General features: G+C 43.9%; 1 protein-coding gene across 6 annotated transcripts in view; it reads right to left on the reverse strand.

The window, feature by feature from the left end:
• SPATS2 (spermatogenesis associated serine rich 2) overlaps positions 1-23,848 on the reverse strand; it is a 124,069-nt gene that overhangs the window by 23,173 nt on the left and 77,048 nt on the right. For all 6 annotated transcript variants that reach the window (XM_036300068.1, XM_036300071.1, XM_036300066.1 and 3 more), the window contains 2 exons: positions 23,314-23,481; positions 20,689-20,824 (listed from right to left, as the gene is read on the reverse strand). In XM_036300068.1, coding sequence (XP_036155961.1) covers positions 20,689-20,824; positions 23,314-23,481 — 304 coding nt within the window. The remainder of the gene's footprint in view (positions 1-20,688; positions 20,825-23,313; positions 23,482-23,848) is intronic.

Consider the following 23,848-nt stretch of genomic DNA (forward strand, 5'->3'; position numbering starts at 1 on the left):
TAGCTTTTTGTGATTTATGTAATTATGTTAATATTCATAATAATCTTTAAAAAATACATTATTTTGTTTATTTCAGAGAGGAAGGGAGAGGGAGGGAAACATCAATGATGAGAGAAAATCATTGATTGCCTCCTGCATGCCCCCTACTGGGTATCGGGCCCACTACCCAGGCATGTGCCTTTGACCAGAATCGAACCGGTACCCATCAGTTTGCAGGCCGACACTCTATCCTCTGAGCCAAACTGGCTAGGGCTCATAATAATCTTGATTAAGAAAAGTTGCCCTAACCGGTTTGGCTCAGTGAATAGAACATTGGCCTGTGGACTGAAGGATCCCTGGTTCGATTCCGGTCAAGGGCATGTGCCTTGGTTGCGGGCACATCCCCAGTTGGGGGCTGTGCAGGAGGCAGCTGATCGATGTTTCTCTCTCATCGATGTTTCTGACTCTCTATCCCTCTCCCTTCCTCTCTGTAAAAAATCAATAAAATATATTTTAAAAAAAGAAAAGAAAAGTAGACTATGCCAGGCAGGCGTGGCTCAGTGGTTGAGCGTTGACCTATGAATCAGGAAGTCTTGGTTCCATTCTGGGTCAGGGCACGTGCCCAGATTGCAGGCTCAATCCCCAATAGGGGCCGTGCAGGAGGCAGCTGATCCATGATTCTCTCTCACCATTGATGTTTCTATCTCTCTCTCCCTTTCCCTTCCTCTCTGAAATCAATAAAAAATATATTTAAAAAAAGAAGACTGGCCCTAACCGTTTGGCTCAGTGGATACAGCGTCGGCCTGCGGACTCAAGGGTCCCAGGTTCAATTCCGGTCAAGGGCATGTACCTGGGTTGCGGGCACATCCCCAGTAGGAGATGTGCAGGAGGCAGCTGATCAATGTTTCTTTCTCATTGATGTTTCTAACTCTCCCTCTCTCTTCCTCTCTGTAAAAAATCAATAAAATATATTAAAAAAAAAAAAAGAAGCCCTGACCAGTTTGGCTCAGCAGATAGAGTGTCAGCCTGTGGACTGAAGGGTCCCAGGTTCGATTCCGGTCAAGGGCATGTACCTGGGTTGTGGGCACATTCCCCGTAGGGGGCGTGCAAGAGGCAGCTGAATCAATGTTTCTCTCTCATCGATGTTTCTAACTCTGTATCCCTCTCCCTCTCCCTTCCTCTCTGTAAAAAATCAATAAAATATATTTTAAAAAAAAGAAAAGAAAAAAAAAGACGACTTTAACATGACCTTGCTTTTAGCAAGGAAAAATAATAATCTGCACTATCACAATCAGACTGTTTTGTGGTATTTATGAGCTAGTATTTTGCAATGGTACTTTTATTTCCCCCTGAGAAAAAGCATCCATTTAAATAAACTTTGTTGCTTGATTGACTCATTGCCAATAATAAAAAATTTATAGGGCAGCATATGAACAACCATACAAGCACTCCATTAAAAAAATTAGTTTAACCCGGCTGGTGTGGCTCAGTGGTTGACCATCGACCCATGAACCAAGAGGTTACTGGTTCAATTCCGGTCAAGGTACATGCTGGGATTGCAGGCTCAATCCCCAGTAGGGGACATTCAAGAGGCAGGATGATGCTGTTACTCTCTCATCAATGTTTCTATCTCTCTATACCTCTTCCTTTTTCCTCTCTCTTTAAAAATTAATAAAAACATTAAAAAAAAATTCTAGCCCTGGCCTGGTGGCTCAGTTGGTTAGAGTATTATCCTGTACACCAAAAAGTCACGGGTTCGATTCCCAGTCAGGGCACATACCTAGGTTGCAGGTTCAGTCTCCAATTGGGGCGCATACAAGAGGCAACCAATCAATTTTTCTCTCTCTCTTGAATCAATAAACATATCCACAGGTGAGGATTAAAAATATTAATTTGCATTTTTATGCCAAAAAATGTTGACAAGGAATAAGTACTTCTATTTTTTTTCCATGTTGCCATCTTTTTTTTATTTTAACTCCCACCCGAGGATATTTTTCTACTGATTTTTATTTACTTATTAGAGGCCTGGTGCACAAATTCGTGCACATTGAAAGGAAATTAATTAGAATATTTTAATATCGCTATTCGCCCTTTCTCTATACTAGAACTGTCAACCAAATTCATGGTGGACAATGACAGACTGAAACACATGCGTGCGATTGGCATCGAGAGCTTTATATGTATCTGCATGTGTGAGTCAACTTAGCCTTTTATATATATACTAGAGGCCTGGTGCACAAAAATTTGTGCACTCGGGGGGGGGGTATCCCTCATCCCCTCAGGGGATGTCCACCTGCTGGCTTAGGCCCGCTCCCTGGGAGACTGGGCCTAAGCTGGCAGTCAGACATCCCTCTGGCAGCCCGGGAGCCCTCAGGGGATGTCCACTTGTCAGCGGGGAACAGGCCTAAGCTGCAGTTGGACATCCTTAGCGCTGCTGAGGAGACGGGAGAGGCTCCCGTCACCACCGCCGTGCTGGCAGCCATCAGCCTGGCTTGTGGCTGAGCAGAGCTCCCCGCTGTGGGAGCGCACTGACAACCAGGGGGCAGCTCCCGCATTGAGCGTCTGCCTTCTGGTGGTCAGTGTGTGTCATAGTGACCAGTCATTCCCAGTCTTTCTGCTGTTAGGGTCAATTTGCATATTACCCTTTTATTATATAGGATAGAGGCCTGGTGCAAGGGTGGGGGCCAGCTGGTTTGCCCTGAAGGGTGTCCCAGATCAGGGTGAGGGTCCCCCTGGGGTGCCTGGCCAGCCTGGGTGAGGGGCTGATGGCTGTTTGCAGGCTGGTCAAGGCCCTCGAGGGGCCCCTCAACCCATGGGGGTGTGGCCAGCCTGGGTGAGGGGCTGATGGCCATTTTCAGGCTGGCCACGCCCCCCCAGTGACCCAAGCTCCCAGCCTCTCCTTTTTTTTCTTTTTTCTTTTTCAGCAACTCCTTGAGCTGAGGCCAGGGCGGGCTGGAAGCAAGTATCTGGGATTTATTTATCTTCTATAATTGAAACTTTGTAACCTTGAGTGGAGCCCAGGGCCGACCAGGGCAGGCGGGAAGCTTGGCTTCCTCCATTGCTGGGGGCAACCCAAGCCTCCTGCTCACTCCAGCTCGGTGGCCGCCGCCATCTTAGTTGGGTTAATTTGCATACTCACTCCTGATTGGCTGGTGGGCATGGCTTGTGGGTGTAGCGGAGTGGCAGAGTGATGGTTAATTTGCATCTTTCTCTTTTATTAGTGTAGATAGAATAAACTTGCTTAATTAGACCTACTTTCTGATTTAGCTAAACTTTTTCCAGCCCAGTGAAGCACCTCAACTTCTCTTTCAGGTAATTGACAGCAACACAGCAGTAAATATCAACATGAAGCAGATTATTATTATAGGTCATGCAGGGAGAACAAAGGGTAAAATATTTAACTCTAGCAGTATTTGACTATATTCTGCACAGTGAGTAAACCTGAAATTATTTTCAAGGTCCACCATTTCTTACTTCTTTTCAGTCAGGTCAAGTTTCTAAACTTTCTAAATCTCCATTTTCAGGCTAATAAAAAGAAAATAGGATTCTTCCAAGTCTCCTATCTACCTAGTCCAGGACTCCTGTGAGGATCAAATGAGATGAGGCACGGGAAAATGCTTCACAGACATTTGGTTAAACTGTGAAATGTTTGCATCTGGCTATAAAGCAAGTCGTGTTCCTGGGCTGAAGAAACTCCAAGGAAGCTAGTTGCTAGGGAGAGGAAGCCGGGTATTGCTACATGACATCATTACCTGGCGCCCACAGTGCCATTTTAGGGCCACATTTTGTGCCATGGGGTCTCGGCAGCGTCAGCTGCAATTTGGTGGGCTGTTGTTCTGGGGTGGTGGTGGGGTCTGTGTCCCACTTCGGGGGAAGCCGAGTGACGCTTTGTGGGCACCAGGTCCATGGTGCCATTTATTGTTAAATGGCCTGTTGCTAGAGAGAGGAAGCTGGGCGTTGCTACGTGATGTCAGTACCGGGGACTCACAGCCACCGTTTCTGGGCTGGGCTGCGTGTGGGCCACATTTTGAGCCATGGGGTCTCAGCAGTGTTGGCTGCTTTGGTGGGCTGTAGCTCTGGGGTGGTGGCAGGAACTGTGTCCCACTTGGGGGAAGTCAAGTGTTGTTTTGTGGGTGCCATTTCTCTGTAAATGGCCAGTGTGCATCACGGCAGCTCCTGAGTTGTCTGCCCCCTAGTGGTCAGTGTGCATCATAGTGACCGGATGGAGAGACACTTAGCATATTAGCCTTTTATATATACAGATTTTTAATATTTTTTATTGATTTTCGAGAGGAAGGGAGAGGGAGAGAGAGATGGAAACATCAATGATGAGAGAGAATCATTGATTGGCTGCCTCCTGCATGTCCCACACTAGGGATCAAGCCTGCACCTGGGCATGTGCCCTGCCAAGAATCAAACCCTGATCTCCTAGTTCATAGGTCAATGCTCAACCACTGAGACATGCCAGCTGGGTTCCATTGATTTTTAGAGAGTGGAAAGGAGGGAAAGAGAAAGAAACATTGATGTGAGAGAGACACATCGACTGGTTGTCCGAGCCTGCAACCGAGGTACATGCCCTTAATGGGAATCAAACCTGGGACCCTTCAGTCTGCAGGTTGACGCTCTATCCATTGAGCTAAATGGATTACGGCCATGTTGTCACCTATTAATAACATCTATTGAAAGGTCCTGTGATGTCACCCAAGCATTAAACAGAGGAATCTACTGGTTGACTAAAGCTGTTGGGATAATTTCTTGGAGAAAAGATTGATGAATATTTGCAATTTTCCATTAAATTTTTCACAAGTCTTTAAAATACAAAAAGGAATAAATGTTCAAATACATATAGTGTAACTGCTTAACATGAAGCTTTTCATTGCTGAGATGTCCATTTCAAAGGCATCCATCTCTAATAAACAAATTACCAGCTACACAACTAGGTAAAAAAGCCAGGTTACCCCACCCATGAAGCTCCCCTTTTAGAAAACCTTGGGTGACCTAGATAACTGACCACTTGAATGACCCTGCTTTTCACTTTTTCACTTTAATTCCCACTCTTATTTTTAAATTCACCAATAAAGAGTGAACCTGAAAACCCTAGGCACCCCACACTTTACCCCAATAAAGGTAGAATCCTAGGTGTTCCCTCTTCCCACCCCCCTCCTTTCTCTTTCTGTGACCTCGCTGTGTGGCCCTAGGAGTGCCCTTATCCTCCAGAACCTGTGAATAGTAAATCTGGTTTTTTCAAAGTTCCCAGATGTTGTTGCTGAGGTGTATCTTGCAGTACAGCCACAATATTGGCTCATTTGGGGGATTGCTACAGTAGTACGGGCCCAGGTGAGTGCCCCTAGGCATTCCTAACTGAGAGCATCACAACTGATAACCTGAGATCGACAAAACATATAACCTTCTTATTAAAAGTACATCACAGCCCTAATCGGTTTGGCTCAGTGGATAGAACATCGTCCTGCGGACTGAAAGGTCCCAGGTTCGATTCCGGTCAAGGGCATGTACCTTGGTAGCAGGCACATCCCCAGTGGGGAGTGTGCAGGAGGCAGCTGATCGATGTTTCTCTCCCATCGACGTTTGATACTCTCTATCCCTCTCCCTTCCTCTCTGTAAAAAATCAATAAAATATATATTTTTTTAAAAAGTACATCACAGAGCTTGGCAGGTGTGGCTCAGTGGTTGACCATCAACCTATGAACCAGGAGGTCACGGTTCAATTCCCGGTCAGGGTACATGCTTGGGTGTGGGCTTGATCACCAGTAGGAGGCATGCTGATCGATTCTCTCTCATCATTGATGTTTCTATCCCTCTCTCCCTCTCCCTTCCTCTCTGAAATCAATAAAAATATATATATTTTAAAAGGTATATCACCTAATGTATTTTGTTTGTATAGAACAACCATATCTTTAGTCATTCATACTAAAGCAGTTAGGGCTGATATATCATGTCTGCAACTTCCAAACAGTTCCACCAAAACACACACATAGAGTAAATACAGTGATCCTTTAACTTTTCTATTTTTTGGAAGTTTTCATAATAAAATGTTGGGGAACTATGTGTATTACAAAATAAATAGAGAAGGTAGGAAGAGTTCAAAAGTGAGAAACAGGATAAGCAAAGGGATAAATAGAAGAGGCATTATTTACAATTAAAAACAATAGTTTACTATAATACAACTAACAATAAAGAGTGTTAAGCTATAGTTTCCATCTGTTCCTAAGTGAAACGGTGGTCTCAGTACAGATCTGTGGCCAAGAGATTCAAAAGTACCTGTATTTTGAGGTAATAGCTTTTAAATATTTTTTATTGCTTTGAGGGGGGGAGGGGGGAAGAGAAATAAATAAACCTGTTGTTCCACTTATTTATGTACTAGAGGCCCGGTGCATGAAATTTGTGCACAGGAGGGAGGGTGTCCCTCAGCCAGGCCTGCACCCTCTGTAATCCGGGATCCCTCGGGGGATGTCCGACTGCAGGGATCAGGCCTAAACCAGCAGTCGGATATCCCTCTTGCAATCTGGGACTGCTAGCTCCAACCACTCACCTGCCTGCGGCCTGACCTCCCCTAACTGCTCTCCCCTGCCAGTCTGATCACCCCTAACTGCCTCTGCCTTGGCCCTGCCACCATGGCTTTGTCCGGAAGGATGTCTGGTCTAATTAGCATATTACCCTTTTATCAGTATAGAGGCCAGGTGCATGGGTGGGGGCCAGCTGGTCTGCCCTGAAGGGGGTCCTGGATCAGGGTGGGGGTTCCCTTGGGGGATGGGGCCACCTGGCGAGGGGCCTGGGGCGGTTTGCAGGCTGGCCATGCCCCCATTGGGGTGGGGGGTCCCGCTGGGGCACGGGGCCTGCCTGGGTGAGGGGCCACCAGGGGTTTTCAGGGCAGCCAGGCCCCCATCAGGGTGCGGGTCCCTGCTGGGGGTGAGGGCCGGCCTGGGTGAGGGGCTGAGGGCCATTTGCAGGCCACCCATGCCCCCATCAGGGTGGGGGTCCCCGCTGGGGAGCAGGTGGCCTGGGTGAGGGGCCTGGGGCAGTTTGAAGGCTGGCCAGCCCCTGATAGGGCAGGGGGGGGGGTCTCTGCTGGAGGCGGGGCAGCTTGGGCTGGGGGGCAGGGAGGCCTGGGCGAGGGCCTGGGGGTGGTTTGCAGGCTGGACAAGCCCCTGGCTTTGTCCGGAAGGTCCCGGTCTAATTAGCATATTACTCTTTTATTAGTATAGATTCATTCAGCGATTCTTGTATGTGCCCTGACTGAGGATCAAACATGCAACCTTTTTATATTGGGATGATGCTCTAACCGACTGAGCTACTCAGCAGGGCAAATTTTTAGATGCCATAAATGCACGCAGTGACTCCCCTAAGAGAGTGAAGAAGGCTCATTCAGACTTCCACACTTTCCTGTCTTGCTCATTCCAATCCATGATACTAAATGCACTTGCAACTGTTCTCTTAAGGCTTTCTTGAATGGAAATATCATAATAAGCAACTGATATACTGGATTCTGAAACTGCTAATGAAATTCAGCTAAATACTACTGGGACTCTACTGAAAAAAACACTATTATTAAGCCCGGGCCTTATGTGGTGTACAGAATTTCCATATCCTTTCTTCAATCATGAAAGATGGTTTTAAATGATTAGTCACTGTTACTAAGTTCTGAATGTCACTGAATATTCTGTATTTCCTTTTCTCCTTACCAGAACTTTTTATCACCTTCACATTTGTTCAACTTATTCTAAAGCATCTGTGTAATTTAGTTGCTCAGAATAGTTGTTTCTGTAGCATTACCATTAATATCTCTATGACATACTGGGTCTGTCATATGAAGCAAGCCCTTTTATTATTATATTTAACATACAGCTTACTGATTCTAGCTCTTGCTTTCAGTAGCAAAGAACTAACTATCATTTCTTTATGGTTACTGCATTAGAAAACAATGTTGTAATGGAACCACAATTCTAGTAATTCCACAGCCAATGATTTCAAAGGGTGATACTGTAACCAGCGGTTCTCAACCTGTGGGCCGCGAACAATGAAAATACATCCTGTATATCAGATATTTACATTACAATTCATAACAGTAGCAAAATCACAGTTATGAAGAAAATAATTTTATGGTTGGGGGTCACCACAACATGAGGAACTGTATTAAAGGGTCACGGCATTAGGAAGGTTGAGAACCACTGCGAGTCTAAACTATTCAATAATGTTCTTAGAAAACATTTGTACTTGATTTTATTTGCTGATAACCTAAAACCTATTTATTCTAATTCTATTAGCCAAGCAAAGCCAATACAAATACCTTAATTTCTCTAAAGACACTCTCTCTTTACATATAAAATAACCTCCCCCAAAACAGAGAATTGTCAGTAGTTTTTATTAGCAGAGACTTAATAATGCTTCATGTATTTTGCAACACTTTATATTACCTTTACTGGCCATCTGGGCTCAAAACAAAAAAATACCAGTTAGGTAGCCAGGTAATCATACAAAGCTGAACAGTTAGGTAAAATGAATTGAACAAACTAACTTATTAAATCAAAATTGGACCTTATGAAAAATTTTAATGGGTTTCTCTTTGTCAGGAGTCCCTTACAAAACATGTGGACAGGTGATTTCATATTTCAAGGGTCTAAAGTACCTTTTTAAGAAGTTAGAATGTGAATGTAAGCTGTTCTGTGGGACAGGCCCTCAATGAATAACCTTTCTTTCTGCTCTTTTTAGTGGTCAAAGGATCTTAATCCTGAAGTAACACTAGAGACCATACGACTCAATAACATTTTATAATACATTTAGGAAAAAAGAAGCAGCAGCAATCTAGATTACCAAGGAGTTTATTGTTTAAGTTTCTAGTTGGTAAGGAAAACTGGTTAGTTTTAAGTCATATAGCTGATGAGATCCTCATTTGAAACTGATTTGTTTTCTGAATCCTCTTCTGGAATTATGATAGCAATTGAAGAATAAAGGCAAACAGATACTTGATAAGACAGAAAAAGGAAGCATGGTACAGTGGGAAAGTGTCACAACATCAAGTATGACTTTGGGTAAAGTATATTTTTCTGTATTCATCTTTTCTTATCTATAAAATGAGTATAATATAAGTGATATTGTTATATACATTAGAGATATTGTGCATAAAAGCTTTTGACATACAGCTCAATAATGGCAAGAGCAATTACTATTCTAACTTTCTGTACTAATCTTGATTTCCCATTTTCAGAATAATTTATTTAGTAAAACGCCTTCATATTAACTCTGATAAATGATTATACATTCCAGATCCATTGTCTAGAAATCCTATATAATAAAGAGGTAATATGCAAATTGACCTTCACACCCTCACAAGATGGCTGCCTATGGCCAGGCCGGCAGGAGGGTTAGTGAGGGACGATCAAACCACTGAACAAGCAGGCTGCATGGGGCGACCAGGTCGGCGGGATGGGGTGGAGGGCTGTGAGGGGCGACCAGGCTGACGGGGGGGCAGTTAGGGGCGACCAGGCCAGCAGAGGGGGGCAGTTGGGGATGACCAGGCCGGCAGGGGGGGCAGTTAGGGACAAACAGGCAGGCAGGGGGGGCAGCTGGGGGCGATCAGGTTGGCATGCAGAGGCAGTGAGGGGCGATCCAGCCAGCAAGGGGGGGGGGCAGTTAGGGGTGAACAAGCAGACAGGTGAGTAATTAGGAGCCAGCGGTCCAGGATTATGAGAGGGATGTATAACTGCCGATCCCAGGGGTCGGGCCTAAACCGGAAGTCGGACATCCTCCAAGGGGTCCTGGATTGGAGAGGGTGCAGGCTGGGCTGAGGGGACCCTCTTCCCTCCGTACACGAATTTTGTGCACTGGGCCTCTATGCCGGGAGCCAGTCCATCCTTGCTGTTTCAAAGGACCTGGCATATATGGCATACTGTTCTTAAAATGTTTGCTCACCTTCTTGGCACTATGTGTTTTAACCAAGGTCTCCTCTCTGAGAAAGGTTGTTTCCCCAGGTAGGGATTTTTTCCCTGAAGTCAGGGAGGGAATAAAACCTCTTAACTAAGTGCCAGGCGGGTAATTAATCACTTTAACTACGAACAATCGTGCTTAAGCTACATAATCTTTACTCCCTGGAATGAAGATAAGAAACGCCCTAACCTTTGTAATAGAGATTGATAGGATTGAATCAACTGGTATAAATACAGATGCAACAAGACAGCAAGATACAGAACTTAGAACACAGAACTTAGAACACAGAACTTAGAATACGGAACCAAGAGAGACAGAACCTAGGCACAGAACCTACACAGAACGTTCTCTAGAGACAGAAGAACTTCGCTGGAGAGAACATGGCAAAAGATCCTGGACCTATCGAGAGAACATGGCAAAAGATCCTGGACTGAACCTGACTACAGAAATTGGCAAGAGAACCTGACTAGAACCTGGTGACTGAACCTGGCTGGAGAACCTGGACAGAACCTGGCTGGAGAATATAGCAAGGGAACATGGCTACAGAACCTGGCTGGAGAACCTAGCAAGAGAACATGGACACAGACCCTGGCAGGAGATCCTAACCAGAACTTCGCTGGAGATCCAGACCAGAACTTGGCTGGAGATCCTGGCTAGAGATCCTGGCTAGGCTGCTGATCAACTGAATGCTGTCTCCGTGTCCTTCCTTCTTCGCCGACTCCGTCCACACCTTTGGGGACCCCTGGACCCGCTGGGGTTGGACCCCGGCATATGGCGCCCGAACAGGGACCCCTAGGTAAGCGCCCCGCACTCAGGACAGATAGGACTCCACCATAGGAAGAGGGTGGATAGTCTTTGCCCCACAATAGGGATGGATCGGACTCCACCATAGGAAGAGGGTGGATAGTCTTCGCCGACTCCGTCCACACCTTTGGGAACCCCTGGAACAGGATTCCCCTAGGTAAGCCCCCCCCCATTGAGAACCCCCACATTCAGGACGGATAGGACTCCACCAGGGTGCTGCAAACCCCCCTATAGAGGATAAGTAGGGTAAGAAGGTGGATAGTACAGAACTTAGATTGAGAAGATGTGCCATACTGAGTCCAAAGAAAGAAGACTCTGTATTGGTTCTTAGATTGAGAAGATGTGCCATACGGAGTCCAAAGAAAGAAGACTCTGTATTGATCTTTAGATTAAGAAGATGTGCCATACTGAGTCTAAAGAAATAAGACTCTGTATTGATCTTTTAACACATATGCTTGCTAGCAGAGGAATTAAGGTTACTCCCAGTCAGACAGAACGTTTTATACAAGAAGTATGTCCATGCTTTTCTGAGGAAGGAAAGGTAAATGTAAAGGCATGGGAGAAGGTAGGCCCAAGGAGCCTTATCCTTAACCCCACTGCAGCCTTTCCACCCCGGGAAAGTGCAGGATTGGCAAGCTCTCCCTGGGGTGATAGATCAGGACTCAGGTAATAGCGGAAAGCGCCAATCCTACTCTTAAAATGGATACAAGAGAGCATTTTGGGTTTTTCTTTTTAATGCCTGATTTTAAAAAATAAAAAAGGGGGAATTTGCTGGGAGCTGGTCCATACTTGCTGTTTCAAGGGACCTGGCATATATGGCATACTGTTCTTAATATGTTTGCTCACCTTCTTGGCACTATGTGTTTTAACCAAGGTCTCTGAGAAAGGTTGTTTCCCCAGGTAGGGATTTTCCCCTGAAGTTAGGGAGGGAATAAAACCTCTTAACTAGTGCCAGGTGGGTAATTAATCACTTTAACTACGAACAATCATGCTTAAGCTACATAATCTTTACTCCCTGGAATGGAGATAAGAAACGCCCTAACCTTTGTAATAGAGATTGATAGGATTGAATCAACTGGTATAAATACAGATGTAATAAGACAGCAAGACACAGAACTTAGAACACAGAACTTAGAACACAGAACTTAGAACACAGAACTTAGAATACGGAACCAAGAGAGACAGAACCTAGGCACAGAACCTACACAGAACGTTCTCTAGAGACAGAAGAACTTCGCTGGAGAGAACATGGCAAAAGATCCTGGACCTATCGAGAGAACATGGCAAAAGATCCTGGACTGAACCTGACTACAGAAATTGGCAAGAGAACCTGACTAGAACCTGGTGACTGAACCTGGCTGGAGAACCTGGACAGAGCCTGGCTGGAGAACCTAGCGAGGGAACATGGCTACTGAACCTGCCTGGAGAACATAGCAAGAGAACATGGCTACAGAACCTGGCTGGAGATCCAAAGCAGAACCTCTCTGGAGATCCAGACCAGAACTTGGCAGGAGATCCTGACAAGAGAACCCGGCTATGATGATCAACTGAACACTGTCTCCATGTCATTCCTTCTTCGCCGACTCCGTCTACGCCTTTGGGGACCCCTGGACCCGCTGGGGTTGGACCCCGGCACCTCTAGTCCTATATAATAAAAATCTAATATGCTAAGTGCCCGACCACACGTTTGGCCATTCGACCAGTGGCTATGACACGCATTGACCATCAGGGGGCAGATGCTCTGACCGGCAGGTCTGGCTGATCAGGACTAGGCGAGACAGGCCAGACATGCCCTGGAGCCCTCCTGCGTTCCCTTCCTGGCCCCAATTGTGCACCGATGGGGTCCCTCAGCCTGGCATGCGCCCTCTTGCAATCTGGGACCCCTTGGAGGATGTTGGAGAGCCGGTTTCGGCTTGATCCCCACAGGCCAGGCCGAGGAACCCCACCAGTGCAGAATCCATGCGCCAAGCCTCTAGTTCTTAAATAAACACGTACACACACTAACAGTATAGGCAGTTATACAAAGGTGAATCTAAGACACCTTTAAGTGAAAAGAAAGTATTACAGCCGAAACCGGTTTGGCTCAGTGGATAGAGCGTCGGCCTGCGGACTGAAAGGTCCCAGGTTCGATTCCGGTCAAGGGCATGTACCTGAGTTGCGGGCATGTCCCCAGTAGGAGATGTGCAGGAGGCAGCTGATCGATGTTTCTCTCTCATCGATGTTTCTAACTCTCTATCTCTCTCCCTTCCTCTCTGTAAAAAATCAATAAAATATATTAAAAAAAAAAAAAAAAGTATTACAAAATTAGTCTCGCTATGATTATAACTATTAAGATTATGTATGCAGATAGAGAAGGGACCCAAGGGAACCAAGAAAATTATGTGTTATGGAGTTACATGACTTTCATTTCTATTTTTAAAAAACTATTGTTATAATTATGGGAAATATAGTGAAAATAGGGAAATAATGAAACCTTTACAAAAAAGAAAAACAAAATTCAGATTCCTTCATCAAATGCTCTCATTCTACCTTGGTCTCTGACTTCACCCCTCACTACTTTTTAGTATATGTTGTTCCTTAGCTTGAGCTACACTGTGTAAAGTCCTTGCATGTTCCTTCTATCCCTTTGCTTATATCATATTTCTTATGTGCAGTGTTCTATCCTCATTCTTTTTGCCAATGTAAATTCCATGCTTCTTTCAACGCTTCATAATAATCCATTTCCTCCAAAATATCTTTTCTAATTGACTCCATCCCATAGTGGCCTTTCCCTTATTGTCATACTTTTCCCACAACTAAGACCTGAACAGGATATCTGAATCAAAAGTCACTCCAAGTTGTGACTTAAGAAAAGTAACTTACGGTCTTCTGAAATACAAATTATTTGGATGGAATATTCCTTTTTTTATTGTTAATCCTCACCCAAGGATATTTTTCCCGTTGATTTTTAGAGAGAGTGGAAGGGAGGGGAAGAGACAAAGAGAAACATCAATGTCAGAGAGATACATCAATTGGTTGCCTCCCACACGCACGCGCTCCCAACCAGGGCTGGGAATTGAGCCTACAATTGAGCCTGCAATTGAGGTATATCCCCTTGACCAGAATTGAACCTGGGACTCTTCAGTCCTTGGGCCAACACTCTATCCACTGAGCCAAACCAGCTAGGGTAGAATATTACTTCTTACTGTTTTATTTTTAACTAAAAATATACTTATAAAGGCTTCCATAGGCTCAGTCAAAATCTCAGTCCTCCTCATTTTACCCTGTTCCCTAATGACTAAAAACCTTAGTCCCTAAATTCTCTTACAGTGGGGTTTTTCAACAACAATCCCCAGCCTTCTTCCCAAGCTGTCAAGAAATGTGAGGTTCTACATAAAGTTCATGTAAGTCTGTGCTTAAGATTGTGAAAATGTCCTCGCTGATTCCTCACTGACCTTAGAAAAGTTACTTTTACTTGAGCTTCTCTTTTCCTCTTATATTAAAACTAGAGGCCTGGTGCACAAAAATTTGTGCACTCTGGGGGTACGGGGGTCCCTCAGCCCGGCCTGTGCCCTCTTGCAGTCTGGGACCCCTCGGGAGATAATGACCTGCTGGCTTAGGCCTGCTCCCGGGTGGCAGAGGGCAGGCCCAATCCCTAGGTGCAGCCCCTGGTCGGGCTCAGAGCAGGGCTGATTGGGGAGTTGGGGCGCAGCTTCTGTCATGCACAGAGCAGGGCGGATCAGGAGGTTGTGATGCCACCCTCAGTCACGCTCAGGGTAGGGCCGATTGGGGGGTTGGGGCACCGCCCCCTGTCACACTCAAGGCAGGGTCGATGGGCAGGTTGCGGTGCCACCCCGTCACGCATAGAGCAGGGCCAATCAGGGGGTTGGGGCGCTGCCCCCTGTCACTCACAGAGCAGGGCACACCAGGGGGGTTGGGGCTCCGTACCCTGTCACGCACAGAGCAGGGTCGATCCAGGGGTTGGGGAGCTCCCCCCTGTCACGCACAGAGCAGGGCCCATCAGGGGGCTGGGGATTTCCCCCCTGTCACTCACAGAGTAGGGCCAATAGGGGAGTTGGGGCACTGCCCCTGTCACACACAGAGCAGGGCGGATCAGGGGGTTGGGGCGCCGCACCCTGTCACACTCAGGGCAGGGCCGATGGGGAGGTTATGGCTCTACCCCGTCACACACAGAGCAGGGCGGATCAGGGGGTTGGGGCGTCGCCCTCTATCACCCACAGAGCAGGGCCGATCAGGGGGTTGGGGCAACGCCACTGTCACACTCAGTGCATGGCGGATGGGGAGGTTATGGATCTACCCCGTCACACACAGAGCAGGGCCCGTGGGGGGGTGGGGGTAGGGGCGCCGCACCCTGTCACACACAGAGCCGCAAGGCAATCAGGGGGTTGGGGAGCTCCCCCATACCTGGCACAGAGCAGGGCTGATCAGGGGGTTGGGGCGCCTTCCCGTCACGAACAGAGCAGGGCCGATAGGGAGGTTGTGGCCCCACCCCCTGTCACACACAGAGCCACAGGGCGATCAGGGGGTTTGGGCGCTGCCCCCTGTCACACTGATCCCAATGCTGGGAGGCCTCTCGGCTCCGCTGATCCCGGTGCTGGGAGGCATATTACCCTTTTACTATATAGGAGAGAGGCCTGGTGCATGGGTGGGAGCCGGCTGGTTTGCCCTGAAGGGTGTCCTGGATCAGGGTGGGGGTCCCCACTGGGGTGCCTGGCCAGCCTCGGTGAGGGGCTGAGGGCTGTTTGCAGCTGGTCACACACCTTTCAGGGTGGGGGTCCCCACTGGGGTGCCTGGCCAGTCTGGGTGAGGGGCTGAGGGCTGTTTTCAGGCTAGCGGGTGACTGAAGCTCCCATCCACTCCTTTTTTTCTTTTTCTTTTTTTATTCTGGGCCAGCTTTAGATCTCAGGCTTGGCTCCAACTCTTAGGCCTCTGCTGCTGAAAGCAGGTTTCTGGCCTTTGTTTACCTTCTGTATTTGAAACAATGTTGCGATCCTGCTGGCTGAAGCCCAGGACTAAAGCAGGTTTCTGGGGTTTTGTTTAGCTTCTATATTTGTTACAATGTTGCTTAGAGCGCAGCTGAGAGGCCGGCAAGGCAGGCGGGGAAGCTTGGCTTCCTCCGTCACTGAAGCAAGCAAGCCTCCCTGTTTGCGTCAGCTGCCTGGCTGCCGGCCGCCATCTTGGTTGGCAGTTAATTTGCATATCTCACTGATTAGCCAATGGGAAGGGTAGCGGTTGTACACTAATTACCATGTTTCTCTTTTATTAGATAGGATTTTTTAATATATATTTTTATTGATTTCAGAGAGGAAGAAAGAGTGAGAGATAGAAACATCAATGATGAGAGAGAAGCATTGATTGGCATAACACCTCAGACTCAAATCCCTTTTAATAGTAAAGTAGAGCCTTAGCTGGTTTGGCTCAGTGGATAGAGTGTTGGCCTGTGGACTCAAGGGTCCTAGATGCAATTCTGGTCAAGGGCACATGCCCAGGTTGCAGGCTCAATCCCTAGTAGAAGGCATGCAGGAGGCAGCCAATCAATGATTCTCTCATCATTGATGTTTCTATCTCCCTCTCCCTTCCTCTCTGATATCAATAAAAAAATATTTTTAAGCCCTAACTGGTTTGGCTCAGTGGATAGAGCATCAGCCTGCGAACTGAAGGGTCCCAGGTTCAATTCCGGTCAAGGACATATACCTTGGTTGTGGGCACATCCCCAGTAGGGAGTGTGCAGGAGGCAGCTGAATTGGTGTTTTTCTCTCATCAATGTTTCTAACTCTCTATCCCTCTCCCTTCCTCTCTCTAAAAAATCAATAAAATATATTTTTTTAAAAATATTTTTAAAAAATAGAGCCTCAGCCTGAGGACTGAAGGGTCGTTGGCTTGATTCTGGCCAAGGACATGTGCCTCAGTTCCAGGCTCGATCCCTGGCTATCCCTGGTCCTGGTCAGGATATTTGCGTGAGGCAACCAGTTGATGTGTCTCTCTCGCATCGATGTTTCTCTCTTTCTGTTTCTTCCCCTCCCTTCCATTCTCTCTAAAAAGTCAATGAAAAAGATATTTCTTTTTAAAAATAGTAAAGTAAAATAAAAAGTTCCTACTTCCTAGGATAAAAATCTGGATAAATATATCTGATAATATGATTAAACATGTTTGGTGAATTGTAATTTTCATGTTTTTAGTTATTTTCAGAAATTATTAAAGAGTTAAATTTTTATTTTACTTTTTTAAGAGTTAAATTTTTAAATCAAAGAACACTGAGCCCTAGCTGGTTTGGCGTAGTGGATAGAGCATCAGCCTGCAGACTGAAGGGTCCCAGGTTCGATTCCAGTCAAGGGCATATGCCCGGGGTTGCAGGCTGGATCCTCAGCAGGGGGCATGCAGGAAGCAACCGATCAATGATTCTCTCTCATCATTGATGTTTCCATCTCCCTCTCACTCTCCCTTCCTCTCTAAAATCAATAAAAATATATTAAAAAAAAAAAGGAACAGAGACCAATGGAGCTAAAGTACTAGTAGAAATAAGGTATCAATGTGCTAAACATTAAAAACTGAATTTAGAAATATAGAATGATATGTACACTTTAAATAACACATTAGCCCATTCCTTTATTTCTATGCTTTCTGAGACATTTTTGAAGTACTCTGTTTCATAAAATGATTCCAGCATCTCCACCTAGACTGTAAGTTTAAGGATCTAAAAGCCTTTGGTAATACTCCTAGTAGCTTAACATAAGAAGAAAAGAGTCCTAGCCGGTTTGGCTCAGTGGACAGAGTGTCAGCCTGTGGACTGAAGGGTCCTGGGTTCAGTTCTAGTCAAGAGCACATGCCCGGGTTGCAGGCTCGATCCCCAGTAGGGGGTGTGCAGGAGGCAGCCAATCAATGATTCTCTCTCACCATTGGTGTTTCTCTCTCTCACTCTCCCTTCCTCTCTGAAATCAATAAAAATATATATTAAAAAATTTTTTTAATATAAGAAGAAAAGAGAAGCTCAAATAAAAGTAACTTTTCTAAGGTCAATGAGGAATCAGCTAGGACATTTTCACAATCTTAAGCACAGACTTACATGGATTTTATGTATAACCTCAAATTTCTTGACAGTCTTTTTCTCTTACCTGTTTTCTCCTTTTGTAAAGTACCTTTTGATGTCAACAAAATAGAAATTTTTACTTAAAAGGCAAGCTGAGTGTTGTATCCTGTATTTTTCAAAAACACATATGACAACCATCTTAAAGTAGTTTATACTAGTATATTCCAGCTTCATGTTCCACTCCATATCCTTCTGCTCCTTAATAGCCTTAAACTTAAGTCAACTAATAGTTCTAACAATGTCAGACAAATTTTACTAATAATAAGAAAAGTAAACTTAAGTCCAGAGATGATTATTACTGAATCAACAATACAACCAGATTTCTGAGTGTTATGCTAGAGCTTTTGATTTTACCTTCCCACAGGTATGTCTCAGCTTTCATTTGGCCTCAAAGTGAAAGCAGTTATTTGTATAATTCCCCTAGCGCCCCAGCAAGGGTAATGTAATCTTACTGTTGGAAATTTGTTAGAACCCTTTGCTTTGCTTTTACACTATAACCAACACAAAAAAATGGCATCCTAAGTGACATTTACTCCAAGGTCTGGTTCGGTGCCAAATGGAGTTAGCTCACCTGCCAATTATGTCTTGAAGTAACAACTATAAGGGACACTGAAATAAGGTAGTTTAAAAACCCAATCAGCCAGAGAGAAGGGTTTTATATCAGCAGGAAAGGCCAGGTAATCTCTTTCCTCAAAGTAAATTGACCTGGTTGCTATGTCTGCTAATCAATCCTAAATACACAGTTCCCAGGTAGGAAACCATTTCATTTGTCATTTACTGAAGGAGGCTCCCCCTGGCTGGGTTCCAAGTCAACAGGAACTCACAAATCTCTCTCCCGGAACTGTGTTTCCTGCTTCAGGCTGGTTCTGAATGGAATCAGATCCTGTGCCTAAGTAATCAGTAAACTAAGCAATCATGGAGACCAGAGGCTTATCAAGGCAAAGTTGTGATGACCTACTCTTAGCACTTTATTCTTTTCCAAATGAGCCAATATCTGATATGATCATAATCCAGGGAAAAGGGCATAATACTTCCTTGAAGAGGTACAGAAAGAGAAGAAATCAGTTACTTAGAAAAATTTCCAGAAGTTAGAACTTAATTTAAGGTGAGTTTGGGATAATTAGTTGGATTTAGATAAGTACAAAGATATAGAAGAGCATATTACATATTAGTCTGGGGAAGTGGAGAGGAAGTGTGAATGTTAAGTTTTTGAGACAATGGTAATCAGGCTGGAGCAAAAATGTTTGTAAGAAAAACAGAAGATAGGACATTAAGTTTCTAGTTATAAAGCCTGAAAGGGGAAATTTGGGATTTAGGACAAAGCATGGATAGACAAGTATATGAATGACCTATCCTAGAAGTACTTTTTGGTTATAATGGCTGAATGAACCACTCTAAAATCTACAAATGGTAAACACGGGGGTCAGGAACTTTTTGGAGGTTTCATTCTACATCTTTGTTAATTCACTCCTCTTCAATTCCAGAGAATAGGAGGACTGAGGCTATCCATACTCCCTCTATTTCTGGCCTGCTGTGGGATAACGTAACCAGACTAAGTTTGTAAATAGAGACACAGTTGAGCATGACCTAAGGCAGCGATTCTCAACCTGTGGGTCATGATCCCTTTGGCAGTCGAACGACCCTTTCACAGGGGTCGCCTAAGACCATCCTGCATATCAGATATTTACATTATGATTGTTAACAGTAGCAACATTACAGTTATGAAGTAGCAACGAAAATAATTTTATGGTTGGGTCACAACATGAGGAACTGTATTTAAAGGGCCAGAAGGTTGAGAACCACTGACCTAAGGGAACATGACAGGCAAGAAAACAGATGGCTGGGAGCAAGAATGGCATAGGTTCTCTTTATTCATGAATACTTCCTCTCATTTTTCAGAAATTCAAGCAAGTTTTACAAATAAGCAGAGCAGACAGTCCTCTGTCTCAAAATGTCAACATAGCTGCTTTCTTCCCATAATTCTACTTAATTTGTTCTTTAAGTCCTTTCTAACTTCAAAAAAGTCCCTTTATAAAATGCAAATGCTTCCCAAAAAGGAGTTATGGTTTAAATACCAATAAACACTAATACCAAATAATTAAAACAGCGTTGGTATTCTAGAAAGCATTAGAATATATTTCTCCCCCCAAAAAAGATTCTATGATCAAATACATGTGAGGAACAGCACAGTATATCTCCCTCTTGAAGATTCACAATGCACATTAACATTTTAAAGGCACTAGAAGTGCAGCAGTAAAATTTTTGTTAAAAGTATTTTCAAACTTATTTAACTACCAAACTGTATTTCCCCCACAGAGTACATATTAATAAATTTTAAGATATGAGTATCTTATCTTGTGCTCCCTGGACTCAGTCTTCAACTCCCGCAGATATGAGTATCTTTAAGACACAGTTTGAAAAATACAAAATTAAAAACAAATCAATGACTCATAATAGAGCACAAATTAGAATAGGATGCGTTAGGAAGGATGAAAGGAGGTAGGAAAACAAAGACAGATCTCTCCTTCTTTATTATTTTTTTCACAAATATCATGTCATTGATTGTATATCCCTAAAGTGAAAATGCATAATTGTTTGTCCCTTTCCAAACAGTATGAACTTCAGGCCCATATCTAGAGCATTATGAGTTCTCTGTCCCACTCATTCCCACACTGTCACCAAAAGCAGCAGAACAAAGCAGAAAGCTAACTCTATCATGGGATTTTAACGTCTCTCCCACTATGTAAAGTAGTTAGGAGTCAGGAATTAAAGGCACTAGAAGTGCAGTAGTTGAATGGTTCACCTAGTGCATTGATGAATGGTTGACCATCTTTATAAATAATCATTTTTGTGCTACTGATATCAAATTAACTTACCAGCTCTGCAATTCAGCAAAAGCTTGTTTCATTTTCTTAATGGAAGCATCCATCTCTTCTTTAACTACAACTCGATATCGTGCAAGAGACACTGTGCAGCGCTGGAGGTCTTTCACAGATTTTTCAATATTGGAACCTTGAGGAAAAAGCCCCAAAGATTAATCTTTAAAAGTATAGATAACTTGAAAGATGGATCTGAACACCTAAACATGTAAAGTAACAAATGTGTGGACTAGGAAAGTTTCCCAAAGGCTACCCTCTTCAACAAAAAAACTGATGTTTTCACAGATTTTAAAAAAATAAGCCCTAGCTGGTTTGGCTCAGTGGATAGAGCATCGGCCTGTGGACTAAAGGGTCCCGTGTTCGATTCCGGTCCAGGGCACATGCCCAGGCTGTGGGCTTGGTCCCCAATAGGGGACATGCAGGAGGCAGCCAATCAATGACTTTCTCTCATCATTGATGTTTCTCTCTCCCCCTCTCCCTTCCTCTCTGAAACCAATGAAAGTATAAACATAAATAAATAAATAAATAAAATAAATAAGTATCCTGACCAAGAAGAAGTAATAGGAATTTAAATTTACCCTCCTATCTTACACAAAACACACACACACACACACACACACACACACACACACACACACACAATCTGAATCAATGATTTTCAGACAGTGGACAATAGGCAGTACTTTTTCCTTGAGAAAATAGAAATAAAAGAAGTGAGGTCTATGGCCCAAGAAAGTTTTCAGGCTGTAATGCAAGGAGCAGAAATCCTAAACTGAGCCTGGAAGTCTCCCTGACTTGTGGGGACAGTGTTGAGAATTCAGGGAGGTCAAGCTTAGAGTTCTCAGGGCAGAGTACTGGAGAGGAGAGAGCTACACAAAGATGAGAGAGTTGTACAGAGGTCTACAGAGGATTCTGAATGCATGAGTGTGAGGCAACTACCCAAGACAGGAAAAAGAACTGCTGGAAGGGAGCAAGTGGAACAATCCCCAGAGCGCACCCGGGCCATGAATAGTTCATTTTCATACCAGCCAGAGTGAGGCACAAGGTACAGCACTTGGAAGTGCTTAGTAATGATGCAAACTTAGCTCTAGAATAAAGGCTGCTCCAGTACAACCTAACAAAGCTTAAAAGCAAGTCTCAAACTGTTTCCAAAGAATAGTCCTAGAACAAATTACAAGAAAAATTTTAAAAATACAAAAATATCCAGCAATCAACAAAGCAAAATTCACAACGTCTGGCATCCAAAAAAAAAATTACTAGCCCAGGTGGTGTGACTCAGTGGTTGAGCATCAACCTGTGAACCAGGTCACAGCACATGCCCGGTTGATGGCTCGATTCCCAGTAGGGAGTGTGCAGGAAGCAGGCGATCAATGATTCCTTCTTTCTCTCCCTCTCCCTTCCACCCTGAAATCAATAAAAATATATATATTTTTAAAATTACTAGAAAGCCCAAGCCAGGTGGCTCAGTTGGTTGGAGCCTTGTCCCATACACCAAAATACGTTGCGGCTTCAAACCCCAGTTGAGATGTGTACATTGGAGGCAACCAATTGATGTTTCTTTCTCATATATATGTTTCTCTCTGAAATCAATAAAAGCACATTTTTAAAAATAAGATAAAATAATTTATGTACTCAGCACAATTTTAACCAGTTTCTAAAGTTCTATTAACCTTTCTATACTCACCAATGTCAAAGTTATATATACAATTGATAGTTGGCATCACAGATCTTAGAAGTTTATAATGTGCCCAGATATAGATTTTTAATTTTTTAATTTAAATTCTTCCTCATATCAATTTGGTTTCTTTTAAAATCTACCTAAAAGCTTTCAAGCCTTGTGCCTTTATTTTGTTTGACTGAATATTCTCAGACTTGCTTTTCTGCACCAAGCTGACGGTTATGTTAGAAAGATGAAAAAGGAGAACTTCACTGATTAAATTTAGCTCATGTGGAATAAATAACTCAGTAAAGAGCTACAGGTTACAAGTGTCTTTCACATTTGTTTCATTTGTTTAGTGGAGTGGACCACCACGTTTATATGTATGATACTCAAAAAGGCTATTATCTCCATCTGTTTAATTAACTGATCATTTAAATGACTATTATAGTTAAATTTAAAAAAGCAAAAAGCTACCACAAGTCAATGCTAAGTATTTAAGAGAAAATGACCTTGTTTAAAACTAGAGTCTGGCAGGTTTTAATAAGAGTATGAAGTTGTGAAGAGAAACGAAAACATTTCTTTCAAATATGTCAGAGCTTTTTACTGTTGAGTCAACCAGGAGATAAAAATGAAGAAAATAAGATAAAAATGTGCAGTAAACCAAGTAAAAGAAACAGATTAATGGTAGCATAAAAGTCATCCTTGCAGTAGAGTTTGATTTTCATTCACACACAAAAAATCCCCACTATTGTAACAAGACTGTATAGCATTTGAGTTACTATTAGACTCTGTGTACACAGAATCCAGTAAGAACTGGATAGTCACTGCCTGGGAAACAGTATAAGGATTACCTACAGAACCTTCTCAGACCTTATCTATGGGAAGAAAGAGGTAACTTGCCCTCCTTAGCCAAAAACACAGATTTTTTTTCTCTCTAAAAGGTAGGCTAAGCCCCTATTTACCTAGCTTTTTGTTGGTGGAGGAGAGTGGAACATCTTCCATGCCCAAATTTGAAAACTGAGGTCTTGAGAGAGATTTGCTAGCATTCCTATTTTGTTGGGAATTCTGAGTAGGGTGCGTAGTCAAAGACTTGGACTCAAAATCAAAGACACCATTTTCCAGCATGGATCCTGTCAGAAACAGAGTGCTTTAGGCAAGACTTAAGGATAAATCAATCAAGCAGTCCTAAGTGCACACAAAGAAAAAGAGAGAAATATTTTAGGCAAAACTATGTTTCTTTTCATCTCTCCCCCCAAAAAATGATGTTTCTTAAATGGCTGTGAACAAAATCGATTAAGCCCCATCAGCTGAATGAGGCCCTCTCGCTTTGCTCTAGGCAGCGTCCTGAATGAAGAAGAAAAGTCTGTGCTAACCCATCTCCAGATAGACTAGCTTGTTCCTTGTACCTGTAGCTTCCTTGTAACTTCTGATAGGTTCTATAAATTATGTTGAGGGAAAAAGAGCTTTATACTGTCCTAGGGCATGAAGAGTTTAAAA

Source organism: Myotis myotis, unplaced genomic scaffold, assembly GCF_014108235.1.
Source record: "Myotis myotis isolate mMyoMyo1 unplaced genomic scaffold, mMyoMyo1.p scaffold_m19_p_3, whole genome shotgun sequence".
In the NCBI taxonomy this organism is placed as follows: domain Eukaryota; kingdom Metazoa; phylum Chordata; class Mammalia; order Chiroptera; family Vespertilionidae; genus Myotis; species Myotis myotis.